Genomic DNA, 15,080 nt, shown 5'->3' on the forward strand with positions numbered 1-15,080 from the left:
TTTGCACGGATCATAAACTCCTGCAGGCCTCCTGCTACATCATCATCGCCACCATCATCATCATCATCGTCACCATCATCATCATCGCCACCATCGTCTCCATCATCATCATCGCCACCATCATCATCATCATCATCGTCACCATCATCATCATCGCCACCATCGTCTCCATCATCATCGTCTCCATCATCATCGTCTCCATCATCATCATCGCCACCATCATCATCATCATCGTCACCATCATCATCATCGCCACCATCGTCTCCATCATCATCGTCTCCATCATCATCATCGCCACCATCATCATCATCATCGTCACCATCATCATCATCGCCACCATCGTCTCCATCACCATCGTCTCCATCATCATCGTCTCCATCACCATCGTCTCCTTCACCATCGTCTCCATCACCATCGTCTCCATCACCATCGTCACCATCATCATCGTCTCCATCACCATCGTCTCCATCACCATCGTCTCCTTCACCATCGTCACCATCATCATCGTCACCATCATCATCGTCTCCATCACCATCGTCTCCATCACCATCGTCTCCATCACCATCGTCTCCTTCACCATCGTCACCATCATCATCGTCACCATCATCATCGTCTCCATCATCATCGTCTCCATCACCATCGTCTCCATCATCATCGTCTCCATCACCATCGTCTCCATCACCATCGTCTCCATCACCATCGTCTCCATCATCATCGTCTCCATCACCATCGTCTCCTTCACCATCGTCACCATCACCATCGTCTCCTTCACCATCGTCTCCATCATCATCGTCTCCATCACCATCGTCTCCTTCCCCATCGTCACCATCACCATCGTCTCCTTCACCATCGTCTCCATCACCATCGTCTCCTTCACCATCGTCTCCATCACCATCGTCTCCATCACCATCGTCTCCATCATCATCGCCACCATCATCATCATCGTCACCATCGTCTCCATCATCATCGTCTCCATCATCATCATCGCCACCATCATCATCATCGCCACCATCATCGTCTCCATTATCATCGTCACCATCATCATCGTCTCCATCATCATCGTCTCCATCACCATCGTCTCCATCACCATCGTCCCCATCACCATCGTCTCCATCACCATCGTCTCCATCACCATCGTCCCCATCACCATCGTCCCCATCACCATCGTCTCCATCACCATCGTCTCCATCATCACCATCATCATCATCGCCACCATCATCGTCTCCATTATCATCGTCACCATCACCATCGTCTCCATCACCATCGTCTCATCACCATCGTCTCCATCACCATCGTCTCCATCACCATCGTCTCCATCACCATTGTCTCCATCATCATCGTCTCCTTCACCATCGTCTCCTTCCCCATCGTCTCCATCATCATCGTCTCCTTCACCATCGTCTCCTTCCCCATCGTCTCCTTCCCCATCGTCTCCATCATCATCGTCTCCATCACCATCGTCTCCATCACCATCGTCTCATCACCATCGTCTCCATCACCATCGTCTCCATCACCATCGTCTCCATCACCATTGTCTCCATCATCATCGTCTCCTTCACCATCGTCTCCTTCCCCATCGTCTCCATCATCATCGTCTCCATCACCATCGTCTCCATCACCATCGTCTCCATCATCATCGTCTCCATCACCATCGTCTCCATCATCATCGTCTCCTTCACCATCGTCTCCTTCCCCATCGTCTCCATCACCATCGTCTCCATCACCATTGTCTCCATCATCATCGTCTCCATCACCATCGTCTCCTTCACCATCGTCACCATCACCATTGTCTCCTTCACCATCGTCTCCATCATCATCGTCTCCATCACCATCGTCTCCTTCCCCATCGTCACCATCACCATCGTCTCCATCACCATCGTCTCCATCATCATCGTCTCCATCACCATCGTCTCCATCATCATCGTCTCCTTCACCATCGTCTCCTTCCCCATCGTCTCCATCACCATCGTCTCCATCATCATCGTCTCCATCATCATCGTCTCCATCACCATCGTCTCCATCATCATCGTCTCCATCACCATCGTCTCCATCACCATCGTCTCCATCATCATCGTCTCCATCACCATCGTCTCCTTCACCATCGTCACCATCACCATCGTCTCCTTCACCATCGTCTCCATCATCATCGTCTCCATCACCATCGTCTCCTTCCCCATCGTCACCATCACCATCGTCTCCATCACCATCGTCTCCATCACCATCGTCTCCATCATCATCGCCACCATCATCATCATCGTCACCATCGTCTCCATCACCATCGTCTCCTTCACCATCGTCACCATCACCATTGTCTCCTTCCCCATCGTCTCCTTCACCATCGTCTCCATCACCATCGTCTCCTTCACCATCGTCTCCATCACCATCGTCTCCATCACCATCGTCTCCATCACCATCGTCTCCATCATCATCGCCACCATCATCATCATCGTCACCATCGTCTCCATCATCATCGCCACCATCATCATCATCGCCACCATCATCGTCTCCATTATCATCGTCACCATCATCATCGTCTCCAACATCATCGTCTCAATCACCATCGTCTCCATCACCATCGTCTCCATCACCATCGTCTCCATCACCATCGTCCCCATCACCATCGTCTCCATCACCATCGTCTCCATCACCATCATCTCCATCACCATCGTCTCCATCATCATCGTCACCATCATCATCGTCTCCATCACCATCGTCTCTATCATCATCGTCTCCATCACCATCGTCTCCATCACCATCGTCTCCATCATCATCGTCTCCATCACCATCGTCTCCATCACCATCGTCTCCTTCACCATCGTCTCCATCATCATCGTCACCATCATCATCGTCTCCATCACCATCGTCTCCATCACCATCGTCCCCATCACCATCGTCTCCATCACCATCGTCTCCATCACCATCATCTCCATCACCATCGTCTCCATCATCATCGTCTCCATCACCATCGTCTCCATCACCATCATCTCCATCACCATCGTCTCCATCATCATCGCCACCATCATCATCATCGCCACCATCATCATCATCGCCACCATCATCATCATCATCGCCACCATCGTCTCCATCATCATCGTCTCCATCATCATCGTCTCCACATCGTCTCCATCACCATCGTCTCCATCACCATCGTCTCCATCACCATCGTTTCCATCACCATCGTCCCCATCACCATCGTCACCATCACCATCGTCTCCATCATCACCATCATCATCATCGCCACCATCATCGTCTCCATTATCATCGTCACCATCATCATCGTCTCCTTCACCATCGTCTCCTTCCCCATCGTCACCATCACCATCGTCTCCTTCACCATCGTCTCCATCACCATCGTCTCCATCACCATCGTCTCCATCATCATCGCCACCATCATCATCATCGTCACCATCGTCTCCATCACCATCGTCTCCATCATCATCGTCTCCATCATCATCATCGCCACCATCATCATCATCATCGTCACCATCATCATCATCGCCACCATCGTCTCCATCATCATCATCGCCACCATCATCATCATCATCATCGTCACCATCATCATCATCGCCACCATCGTCTCCATCATCATCGTCTCCATCATCATCGTCTCCATCATCATCATCGCCACCATCATCATCATCATCGTCACCATCATCATCATCGCCACCATCGTCTCCATCATCATCGTCTCCATCATCATCATCGCCACCATCATCATCATCATCGTCACCATCATCATCATCGCCACCATCGTCTCCATCACCATCGTCTCCATCATCATCGTCTCCATCACCATCGTCTCCTTCACCATCGTCTCCATCACCATCGTCTCCATCACCATCGTCACCATCATCATCGTCTCCATCACCATCGTCTCCATCACCATCGTCTCCTTCACCATCGTCACCATCATCATCGTCACCATCATCATCGTCTCCATCACCATCGTCTCCATCACCATCGTCTCCATCACCATCGTCTCCTTCACCATCGTCACCATCATCATCGTCACCATCATCATCGTCTCCATCATCATCGTCTCCATCACCATCGTCTCCATCATCATCGTCTCCATCACCATCGTCTCCATCACCATCGTCTCCATCACCATCGTCTCCATCATCATCGTCTCCATCACCATCGTCTCCTTCACCATCGTCACCATCACCATCGTCTCCTTCACCATCGTCTCCATCATCATCGTCTCCATCACCATCGTCTCCTTCCCCATCGTCACCATCACCATCGTCTCCTTCACCATCGTCTCCATCACCATCGTCTCCTTCACCATCGTCTCCATCACCATCGTCTCCATCACCATCGTCTCCATCATCATCGCCACCATCATCATCATCGTCACCATCGTCTCCATCATCATCGTCTCCATCATCATCATCGCCACCATCATCATCATCGCCACCATCATCGTCTCCATTATCATCGTCACCATCATCATCGTCTCCATCATCATCGTCTCCATCACCATCGTCTCCATCACCATCGTCCCCATCACCATCGTCTCCATCACCATCGTTTCCATCACCATCGTCCCCATCACCATCGTCCCCATCACCATCGTCTCCATCACCATCGTCTCCATCATCACCATCATCATCATCGCCACCATCATCGTCTCCATTATCATCGTCACCATCACCATCGTCTCCATCACCATCGTCTCATCACCATCGTCTCCATCACCATCGTCTCCATCACCATCGTCTCCATCACCATTGTCTCCATCATCATCGTCTCCTTCACCATCGTCTCCTTCCCCATCGTCTCCATCATCATCGTCTCCTTCACCATCGTCTCCTTCCCCATCGTCTCCTTCCCCATCGTCTCCATCATCATCGTCTCCATCACCATCGTCTCCATCACCATCGTCTCATCACCATCGTCTCCATCACCATCGTCTCCATCACCATCGTCTCCATCACCATTGTCTCCATCATCATCGTCTCCTTCACCATCGTCTCCTTCCCCATCGTCTCCATCATCATCGTCTCCATCACCATCGTCTCCATCACCATCGTCTCCATCATCATCGTCTCCATCACCATCGTCTCCATCATCATCGTCTCCTTCACCATCGTCTCCTTCCCCATCGTCTCCATCACCATCGTCTCCATCACCATTGTCTCCATCATCATCGTCTCCATCACCATCGTCTCCTTCACCATCGTCACCATCACCATTGTCTCCTTCACCATCGTCTCCATCATCATCGTCTCCATCACCATCGTCTCCTTCCCCATCGTCACCATCACCATCGTCTCCATCACCATCGTCTCCATCATCATCGTCTCCATCACCATCGTCTCCATCATCATCGTCTCCTTCACCATCGTCTCCTTCCCCATCGTCTCCATCACCATCGTCTCCATCATCATCGTCTCCATCATCATCGTCTCCATCACCATCGTCTCCATCATCATCGTCTCCATCACCATCGTCTCCATCACCATCGTCTCCATCATCATCGTCTCCATCACCATCGTCTCCTTCACCATCGTCACCATCACCATTGTCTCCTTCACCATCGTCTCCATCATCATCGTCTCCATCACCATCGTCTCCTTCCCCATCGTCACCATCACCATCGTCTCCATCACCATCGTCTCCATCACCATCGTCTCCATCATCATCGCCACCATCATCATCATCGTCACCATCGTCTCCATCACCATCGTCTCCTTCACCATCGTCACCATCACCATTGTCTCCTTCCCCATCGTCTCCTTCACCATCGTCTCCATCACCATCGTCTCCTTCACCATCGTCTCCATCACCATCGTCTCCATCACCATCGTCTCCATCACCATCGTCTCCATCATCATCGCCACCATCATCATCATCGTCACCATCGTCTCCATCATCATCGCCACCATCATCATCATCGCCACCATCATCGTCTCCATTATCATCGTCACCATCATCATCGTCTCCAACATCATCGTCTCAATCACCATCGTCTCCATCACCATCGTCTCCATCACCATCGTCTCCATCACCATCGTCCCCATCACCATCGTCTCCATCACCATCGTCTCCATCACCATCATCTCCATCACCATCGTCTCCATCATCATCGTCACCATCATCATCGTCTCCATCACCATCGTCTCCATCATCATCGTCTCCATCACCATCGTCTCCATCACCATCGTCTCCATCATCATCGTCTCCATCACCATCGTCTCCATCACCATCGTCTCCTTCACCATCGTCTCCATCATCATCGTCACCATCATCATCGTCTCCATCACCATCGTCTCCATCACCATCGTCCCCATCACCATCGTCTCCATCACCATCGTCTCCATCACCATCATCTCCATCACCATCGTCTCCATCATCATCGTCTCCATCACCATCGTCTCCATCACCATCATCTCCATCACCATCGTCTCCATCATCATCGCCACCATCATCATCATCGCCACCATCATCATCATCGCCACCATCATCATCATCATCGCCACCATCGTCTCCATCATCATCGTCTCCATCATCATCGTCTCCACATCGTCTCCATCACCATCGTCTCCATCACCATCGTCTCCATCACCATCGTCTCCATCACCATCGTCCCCATCACCATCGTCACCATCACCATCGTCTCCATCATCACCATCATCATCATCGCCACCATCATCGTCTCCATTATCATCGTCACCATCATCATCGTCTCCTTCACCATCGTCTCCTTCCCCATCGTCACCATCACCATCGTCTCCTTCACCATCGTCTCCATCACCATCGTCTCCATCACCATCGTCTCCATCATCATCGCCACCATCATCATCATCGTCACCATCGTCTCCATCACCATCGTCTCCATCATCATCGTCTCCATCACCATCGTCTCCTTCACCATCGTCACCATCACCATCGTCTCCATCACCATCGTCTCCATCATCATCGTCTCCATCATCATCGTCTCCTTCCCCATCGTCTCCTTCCCCATCGTCTCCATCACCATCGTCTCCATCACCATCGTCTCCATCACCATCGTCTCCATCATCATCGTCTCCATCACCATCGTCTCCTTCACCATCGTCACCATCACCATCGTCTCCATCACCATCGTCTCCATCACCATCGTCTCCATCATCATCGTCTCCTTCACCATCGTCTCCTTCCCCATCGTCTCCATCACCATCGTCTCCATCATCATCGTCTCCTTCACCATCGTCTCCTTCACCATCGTCACCATCACCATCGTCTCCATCACCATCGTCTCCATCATCATCGTCTCCATCACCATCGTCTCCATCACCATCGTCTCCATCACCATCGGCTCCATCATCATCGTCTCCATCACCATCGTCACCATCACCATCGTCTCCTTCACCATCGTCTCCATCATCATCGTCTCCATCACCATCGTCTCCTTCCCCATCGTCACCATCACCATCGTCTCCTTCACCATCGTCTCCATCACCATCGTCTCCTTCACCATCGTCTCCATCACCATCGTCTCCATCACCATCGTCTCCATCATCATCGCCACCATCATCATCATCGTCACCATCGTCTCCATCATCATCGTCTCCATCATCATCATCGCCACCATCATCATCATCGCCACCATCATCGTCTCCATTATCATCGTCGCCATCATCATCGTCTCCATCATCATCGTCTCCATCACCATCGTCTCCATCACCATCGTCCCCATCACCATCGTCTCCATCACCATCGTCTCCATCACCATCGTCTCCATCACCATCGTCTCCATCATCACCATCATCATCATCGCCACCATCATCGTCTCCATTATCATCGTCACCATCATCATCGTCTCCTTCACCATCGTCTCCTTCCCCATCGTCTCCTTCCCCATCGTCTCCATCACCATCGTCTCCATCACCATCGTCTCCATCACCATCGTCTCATCACCATCGTCTCCATCACCATCGTCTCCATCACCATCGTCTCCATCACCATCGTCTCCATCATCATCGTCTCCACCATCGTCTCCATCACCATCGTTTCCATCACCATCGTCCCCATCACCATCGTCTCCATCACCATCGTCTCCATCATCATCGTCTCCATCACCATCGTCTCCATCACCATCGTCTCCATCACCATCGTTTCCATCACCATCGTCTCCATCATCATCGTCTCCATCACCATCGTCTCCATCACCATCGTCTCCATCATCATCGCCACCATCATCATCATCGCCACCATCATCATCATCGTCATCATCATCATCATCGTCTCCATCATCATCATCGCCACCATCATCATCATCGCCACCATCGTCTCCATCATCATCGTCTCCATCATCATCGTCTCCACATCGTCTCCATCACCATCGTCTCCATCACCATCGTATCCATCACCATCGTCTCCATCACCATCGTTTCCATCACCATCGTCCCCATCACCATCATCGTCTCCATCATCATCATCGCCACCATCATCATCATCGCCACCATCGTCTCCATCATCATCGTCTCCATCATCATCGTCTCCACATCGTCTCCATCACCATCGTCTCCATCACCATCGTATCCATCACCATCGTCTCCATCACCATCGTTTCCATCACCATCGTCACCATCATCATCATCGTCTCCATCATCATCATCGCCACCATCATCATCATCGCCACCATCGTCTCCATCATCATCGTCTCCATCACCATCGTCTCCATCACCATCGTCTCCATCACCATCGTTTCCATCACCATCGTCCCCATCACCATCGTCTCCATCACCATCGTCTCCATCATCACCATCATCATCATCGCCACCATCATCGTCTCCATTATCACGTCACCATCATCATCGTCTCCTTCACCATCGTCTCCATCATCATCGTCACCATCATCATCGTCTCCATCACCATCGTCTCCATCATCATCGTCTCCATCACCATCGTCTCCATCACCATCGTCTCCATCATCATCGCCACCATCATCATCATCGCCACCATCATCATCATCGTCACCATCATCATCATCGTCTCCATCATCATCATCGCCACCATCATCATCATCGCCACCATCGTCTCCATCATCATCGTCTCCATCATCATCGTCTCCACATCGTCTCCATCATCATCGTCTCCACATCGTCTCCATCACCATCGTCTCCATCACCATCGTCTCCATCACCATCGTCTCCATCACCATCGTCTCCATCATCATCGTCTCCATCACCATCGTCTCCATCACCATCGTCTCCATCACCATCGTTTCCATCACCATCGTCCCCATCACCATCGTCTCCATCACCATCGTCTCCATCATCACCATCATCATCATCGCCACCATCATCGTCTCCATTATCATCGTCACCATCATCATCGTCTCCTTCACCATCGTCTCCTTCCCCATCGTCTCCATCACCATCGTCTCCATCACCATCGTCTCCATCACCATCGTCTCCATCATCATCGTCTCCATCACCATCGTCTCCTTCACCATCGTCACCATCACCATCGTCTCCATCACCATCGTCTCCATCATCATCGTCTCCATCATCATCGTCTCCTTCACCATCGTCTCCTTCCCCATCGTCTCCATCACCATCGTCTCCATCACCATCGTCTCCATCACCATCGTCTCCATCACCATCGTCTCCTTCACCATCGTCACCATCACCATCGTCTCCATCACCATCGTCTCCATCACCATCGTCTCCATCACCATCGTCTCCTTCACCATCGTCACCATCACCATCGTCTCCTTCACCATCGTCTCCATCATCATCGTCTCCATCACCATCGTCTCCTTCCCCATCGTCACCATCACCATCGTCTCCTTCACCATCGTCTCCATCACCATTTTTTCCATCACCATCGTCTCCATCACCATCGTCTCCATCATCATCGTCTCCTTCACCATCGTCTCCATCACCATCGTCTCCATCACCATCGTCTCCATCACCATCGTCTCCTTCACCATCGTCTCCATCATCATCGTCTCCATCACCATCGTCTCCTTCACCATCGTCTCCATCACCATCGTCTCCATCACCATCGTCTCCTTCACCATCGTCTCCATCACCATCGTCTCCTTCACCATCGTCTCCATCACCATCGTCTCCTTCACCATCGTCTCCATCACCATCGTCTCCTTCACCATCGTCTCCATCACCATCGTCTCCATCACCATCGTCTCCATCACCATCGTCTCCATCACCATCGTCTCCATCACCATCGTCTCCTTCACCATCGTCTCCATCACCATCGTCTCCATCACCATCGTCTCCTTCACCATCGTCTCCATCACCATCGTCTCCTTCACCATCGTCTCCATCACCATCGTCTCCATCACCATCGTCTCCATCACCATCGTCTCCTTCACCATCGTCTCCATCACCATCGTCTCCATCACCATCGTCTCCTTCACCATCGTCTCCATCACCATCGTCTCCTTCACCATCGTCACCATCACCATCGTCTCCTTCACCATCGTCTCCATCACCATCGTCTCCATCACCATCGTCTCCTTCACCATCGTCTCCTTCACCATCGTCTCCATCACCATCGTCTCCTTCACCATCGTCACCATCACCATCGTCTCCATCACCATCGTCACCATCACCATCGTCTCCATCACCATCGTCTCCTTCACCATCGTCTCCATCACCATCGTCTCCATCACCATCGTCTCCTTCACCATCGTCTCCATCACCATCGTCTCCATCACCATCGTCTCCATCACCATCGTCTCCTTCACCATCGTCTCCATCACCATCGTCTCCTTCACCATCGTCTCCATCACCATCGTCTCCTTCACCATCGTCACCATCACCATCGTCTCCATCACCATCGTCTCCTTCACCATCGTCTCCATCACCATCGTCTCCTTCACCATCGTCACCATCGTCTCCATCACCATCGTCTCCTTCACCATCGTCTCCTTCACCATCGTCTCCATCACCATCGTCTCCTTCACCATCGTCTCCTTCACCATCGTCACCATCACCATCGTCTCCATCACCATCGTCACCATCACCATCGTCTCCATCACCATCGTCTCCATCACCATCGTCTCCTTCACCATCGTCTCCATCACCATCGTCTCCATCACCATCGTCTCCTTCACCATCGTCTCCATCACCATCGTCTCCTTCACCATCGTCACCATCGTCTCCATCACCATCGTCTCCTTCACCATCGTCTCCTTCACCATCGTCTCCATCACCATCGTCTCCTTCACCATCGTCTCCTTCACCATCGTCTCCATCACCATCGTCTCCATCACCATCGTCTCCTTCACCATCGTCTCCATCACCATCGTCTCCATCACCATCGTCTCCTTCACCATCGTCTCCTTCACCATCGTCTCCATCACCATCGTCTCCTTCACCATCGTCTCCATCACCATCGTCTCCATCACCATCGTCTCCTTCACCATCGTCTCCTTCACCATCGTCTCCATCACCATCGTCTCCATCACCATCGTCTCCATCACCATCGTCTCCTTCACCATCGTCTCCATCACCATCGTCTCCATCACCATCGTCTCCATCACCATCGTCTCCTTCACCATCGTCTCCATCACCATCGTCTCCATCACCATCGTCTCCTTCACCATCGTCTCCATCACCATCGTCTCCATCACCATCGTCTCCTTCACCATCGTCTCCATCACCATCGTCTCCATCACCATCGTCTCCATCACCATCGTCTCCATCACCATCGTCTCCTTCACCATCGTCTCCATCACCATCGTCTCCATCACCATCGTCTCCATCACCATCGTCTCCTTCACCATCGTCTCCTTCCCCAGCTCCACACTGCCGGCACTCTGCGTCCGGTTGCTGCGAGTCGGCCAAATGGCCGAACTTTGCAGAGCCCGACAACAGACTGACCGACGTGTGCTCCCTGACCCTCTTTGCAGAAAATAAACCTTTGTTGACCTGAAATCGGACATCCTTGTCTAATCCCTCTCTGTTCAGGGATTGGCCGACTCAGGCCCCGCCCACGTCTTCACCAAACATTGAGCACAGAAAACCAAAAGATGAGTGATCCAGCCTGTGGAAGGCTTCTCCACCCCCAGGTTTACATCACTGCACACATCCAACAGGTTGTCCATCATGGTTCTGGTAACCAGCAGGTCTGGTCCGTATGTTCTACCACCTCCAGGATGACCTTGAGTTGGTTTCAAAGGGCTCTGGATAGAACCTGATAATCCGTACAGAGGAGAGCTATGGCCTCCAGGTCCTCAGTGGAGACAGGTCTCCTTTCTTCAGCAGCAGGGAAAGCACCGCTGGCAGGAGACCGAATTTATTTTATTTCACTTTAAAACAATTCATCTTAATGATATTATACTGATATTATTGGTGTTACTGATATTAATGATGTTACTGATATTAATGATGTTACTGATGTTACTGATATTAATGATGTTACTGATGTTAATGATGTTACTGATGTTACTGATATTAATGATGTTAATGATGTTACTGATGTTACTGATATTAATGATATTAATGATGTTAATGATGTTACTGATGTTACTGATATTAATGATGTTACTGATGTTAATGATGTTACTGATGTTAATGATATTAATGATGTTAATGATGTTACTGATGTTACTGATATTAATGATGTTACTGATGTTACTGATATTAATGATGTTACTGATGTTAATGATGTTAATGATATTAATGGTGTTACTGATATTACTGATGTTACTGATATTAATGGTGTTACTGATATTAATGGTGTTACTGATATTAATGATGTTACTGATGTTAATGATATTAATGGTGTTACTGATATTAATGGTGTTACTGATATTAATGATGTTACTGATGTTACTGATATTAATGGTGTTACTGATATTAATGGTGTTACTGATATTAATGATGTTAATGATGTTACTGATGTTAATGATGTTAATGATATTAATGATGTTAATGATATTAATGGTGTTAATGATATTAATGATGTTACTGATATTAATGGTGTTACTGATATTAATGGTGTTACTGATATTAATGATGTTACTGATGTTACTGATATTAATGATGTTACTGATATTAATGATGTTACTGATGTTAATGATGTTACTGATATTAATGGTGTTACTGATATTAATGGTGTTACTGATATTAATGGTGTTACTGATATTAATGATGTTACTGATGTTACTGATATTAATGGTGTTACTGATATTAATGGTGTTACTGATATTAATGATGTTAATGATGTTAATGATATTAATGATGTTAATGATGTTACTGATGTTACTGATATTAATGATGTTACTGATGTTAATGATGTTACTGATGTTAATGATGTTAATGATGTTACTGATATTAATGGTGTTACTGATATTAATGGTGTTACTGATATTAATGATGTTAATGATGTTACTGATATTAATGGTGTTACTGATATTAATGGTGTTACTGATATTAATGGTGTTACTGATATTAATGATGTTACTGATGTTACTGATATTAATGGTGTTACTGATATTAATGGTGTTACTGATATTAATGATGTTAATGATGTTACTGATGTTAATGATGTTAATGATATTAATGATGTTAATGATATTAATGATGTTACTGATGTTAATGATATTAATGATGTTAATGATATTAATGATGTTACTGATATTAATGTTAATGATGTTACTGATATTAATGATGTTACTGATATTAATGATGTTACTGATATTAATGATATTAATGATGTTACTGATGTTAATGATGTTACTGATGTTAATGATATTAATGATGTTAATGATATTAATGATGTTACTGATATTAATGTTGTTACTGATGTTAATGATGTTACTGATATTAATGATGTTACTGATATTAATGTTGTTACTGATGTTAATGATGTTACTGATATTAATGTTGTTACTGATGTTAATGATGTTACTGATATTAATGATGTTACTGATGTTACTGATATTAATGATGATAATGATGTTACTGATATTAATGATGTTACTGATGTTAATGATGTTACTGATATTAATGATGTTACTGATGTTACTGATATTAATGATGATAATGATGTTACTGATATTAATGATGTTACTGATGTTAATGATGTTACTGATATTAATGATGTTACTGATGTTAATGATGTTACTGATATTAATGATGTTACTGATGTTACTGATATTAATGATGTTAATGATGTTACTGATATTAATGATGTTACTGATGTTAATGATGTTACTGATGTTACTGATATTAATGATGTTACTGATGTTAATGATGTTACTGATATTAATGATGTTACTGATGTTAATGATGTTACTGATATTAATGATGTTACTGATATTAATGATGTTACTGATATTAATGTTGTTACTGATGTTAATGATGTTACTGATATTAATGATGTTACTGATATTAATGTTGTTACTGATGTTAATGATGTTACTGATGTTACTGATATTAATGATGTTAATGATGTTACTGATATTAATGATGTTAATGATGTTACTGATATTAATGTTACTGATGTTACTGATATTAATGATGTTACTGATATTAATGTTGTTACTGATGTTAATGATGTTACTGATGTTACTGATATTAATGATGTTAATGATGTTACTGATATTAATGTTACTGATGTTACTGATATTAATGATGTTACTGATATTAATGATGTTACTGATATTAATGTTGTTACTGATGTTAATGATGTTACTGATGTTACTGATATTAATGATGTTACTGATATTAATGATGTTACTGATATTAATGATGTTACTGATATTAATGTTGTTACTGATGTTAATGATGTTACTGATGTTACTGATATTACTGATATTAATGATGTTACTGATATTAATGTTACTGATGTTACTGATATTAATGATGTTACTGATATTAATGATGTTACTGATATTAATGGTATTAGTGATGTTGTATACATTATTGTATTACAAGTTGTATGAGATGTTGTGTTTAAATACAGAAATGAGTCGTTATGTAACGGTAACTTTTGGTGAATTTAGCAGAAATCTACAAACAAAGAAGTAAAATAAATGTTTTCTTCTCGTCTGGAAGGAAAACAGAGCGCGTTGTTTCCTGTAGTTTCTCTTCCACGTCTTGTTTTCATCCATTAAA

General features: G+C 46.6%; 4 protein-coding genes across 4 annotated transcripts; all 4 read left to right on the forward strand.

Moving 5' to 3' along the window:
* Nucleotides 1-699: 699 nt before the first annotated feature.
* On the forward strand, nt 700-1,269 carry LOC117737098 (vegetative cell wall protein gp1-like; the record flags this gene model as incomplete). The annotated part of the gene is made up of 1 exon (XM_034542753.1): nt 700-1,269. A coding segment is annotated over one exon (570 nt), but the record flags the coding sequence as incomplete, so codon positions are not given.
* Nucleotides 1,270-4,110: 2,841 nt separating this feature from the next.
* On the forward strand, nt 4,111-4,680 carry LOC117737097 (vegetative cell wall protein gp1-like; the record flags this gene model as incomplete). Its single annotated transcript, XM_034542752.1, has 1 exon — nt 4,111-4,680. A coding segment is annotated over one exon (570 nt), but the record flags the coding sequence as incomplete, so codon positions are not given.
* Nucleotides 4,681-7,014: 2,334 nt separating this feature from the next.
* LOC117737096 (vegetative cell wall protein gp1-like) lies at nt 7,015-7,647 on the forward strand (the record flags this gene model as incomplete). The annotated part of the gene is made up of 1 exon (XM_034542751.1): nt 7,015-7,647. A coding segment is annotated over one exon (633 nt), but the record flags the coding sequence as incomplete, so codon positions are not given.
* Nucleotides 7,648-9,336: 1,689 nt separating this feature from the next.
* On the forward strand, nt 9,337-10,059 carry LOC117737084 (vegetative cell wall protein gp1-like; the record flags this gene model as incomplete). Its single annotated transcript, XM_034542731.1, has 1 exon — nt 9,337-10,059. A coding segment is annotated over one exon (723 nt), but the record flags the coding sequence as incomplete, so codon positions are not given.
* Between the last annotated feature and the right edge of the window lie 5,021 nt (nt 10,060-15,080).

Source organism: Cyclopterus lumpus, chromosome 10 (assembly GCF_009769545.1).
Source record: "Cyclopterus lumpus isolate fCycLum1 chromosome 10, fCycLum1.pri, whole genome shotgun sequence".
Taxonomy (NCBI): domain Eukaryota; kingdom Metazoa; phylum Chordata; class Actinopteri; order Perciformes; family Cyclopteridae; genus Cyclopterus; species Cyclopterus lumpus.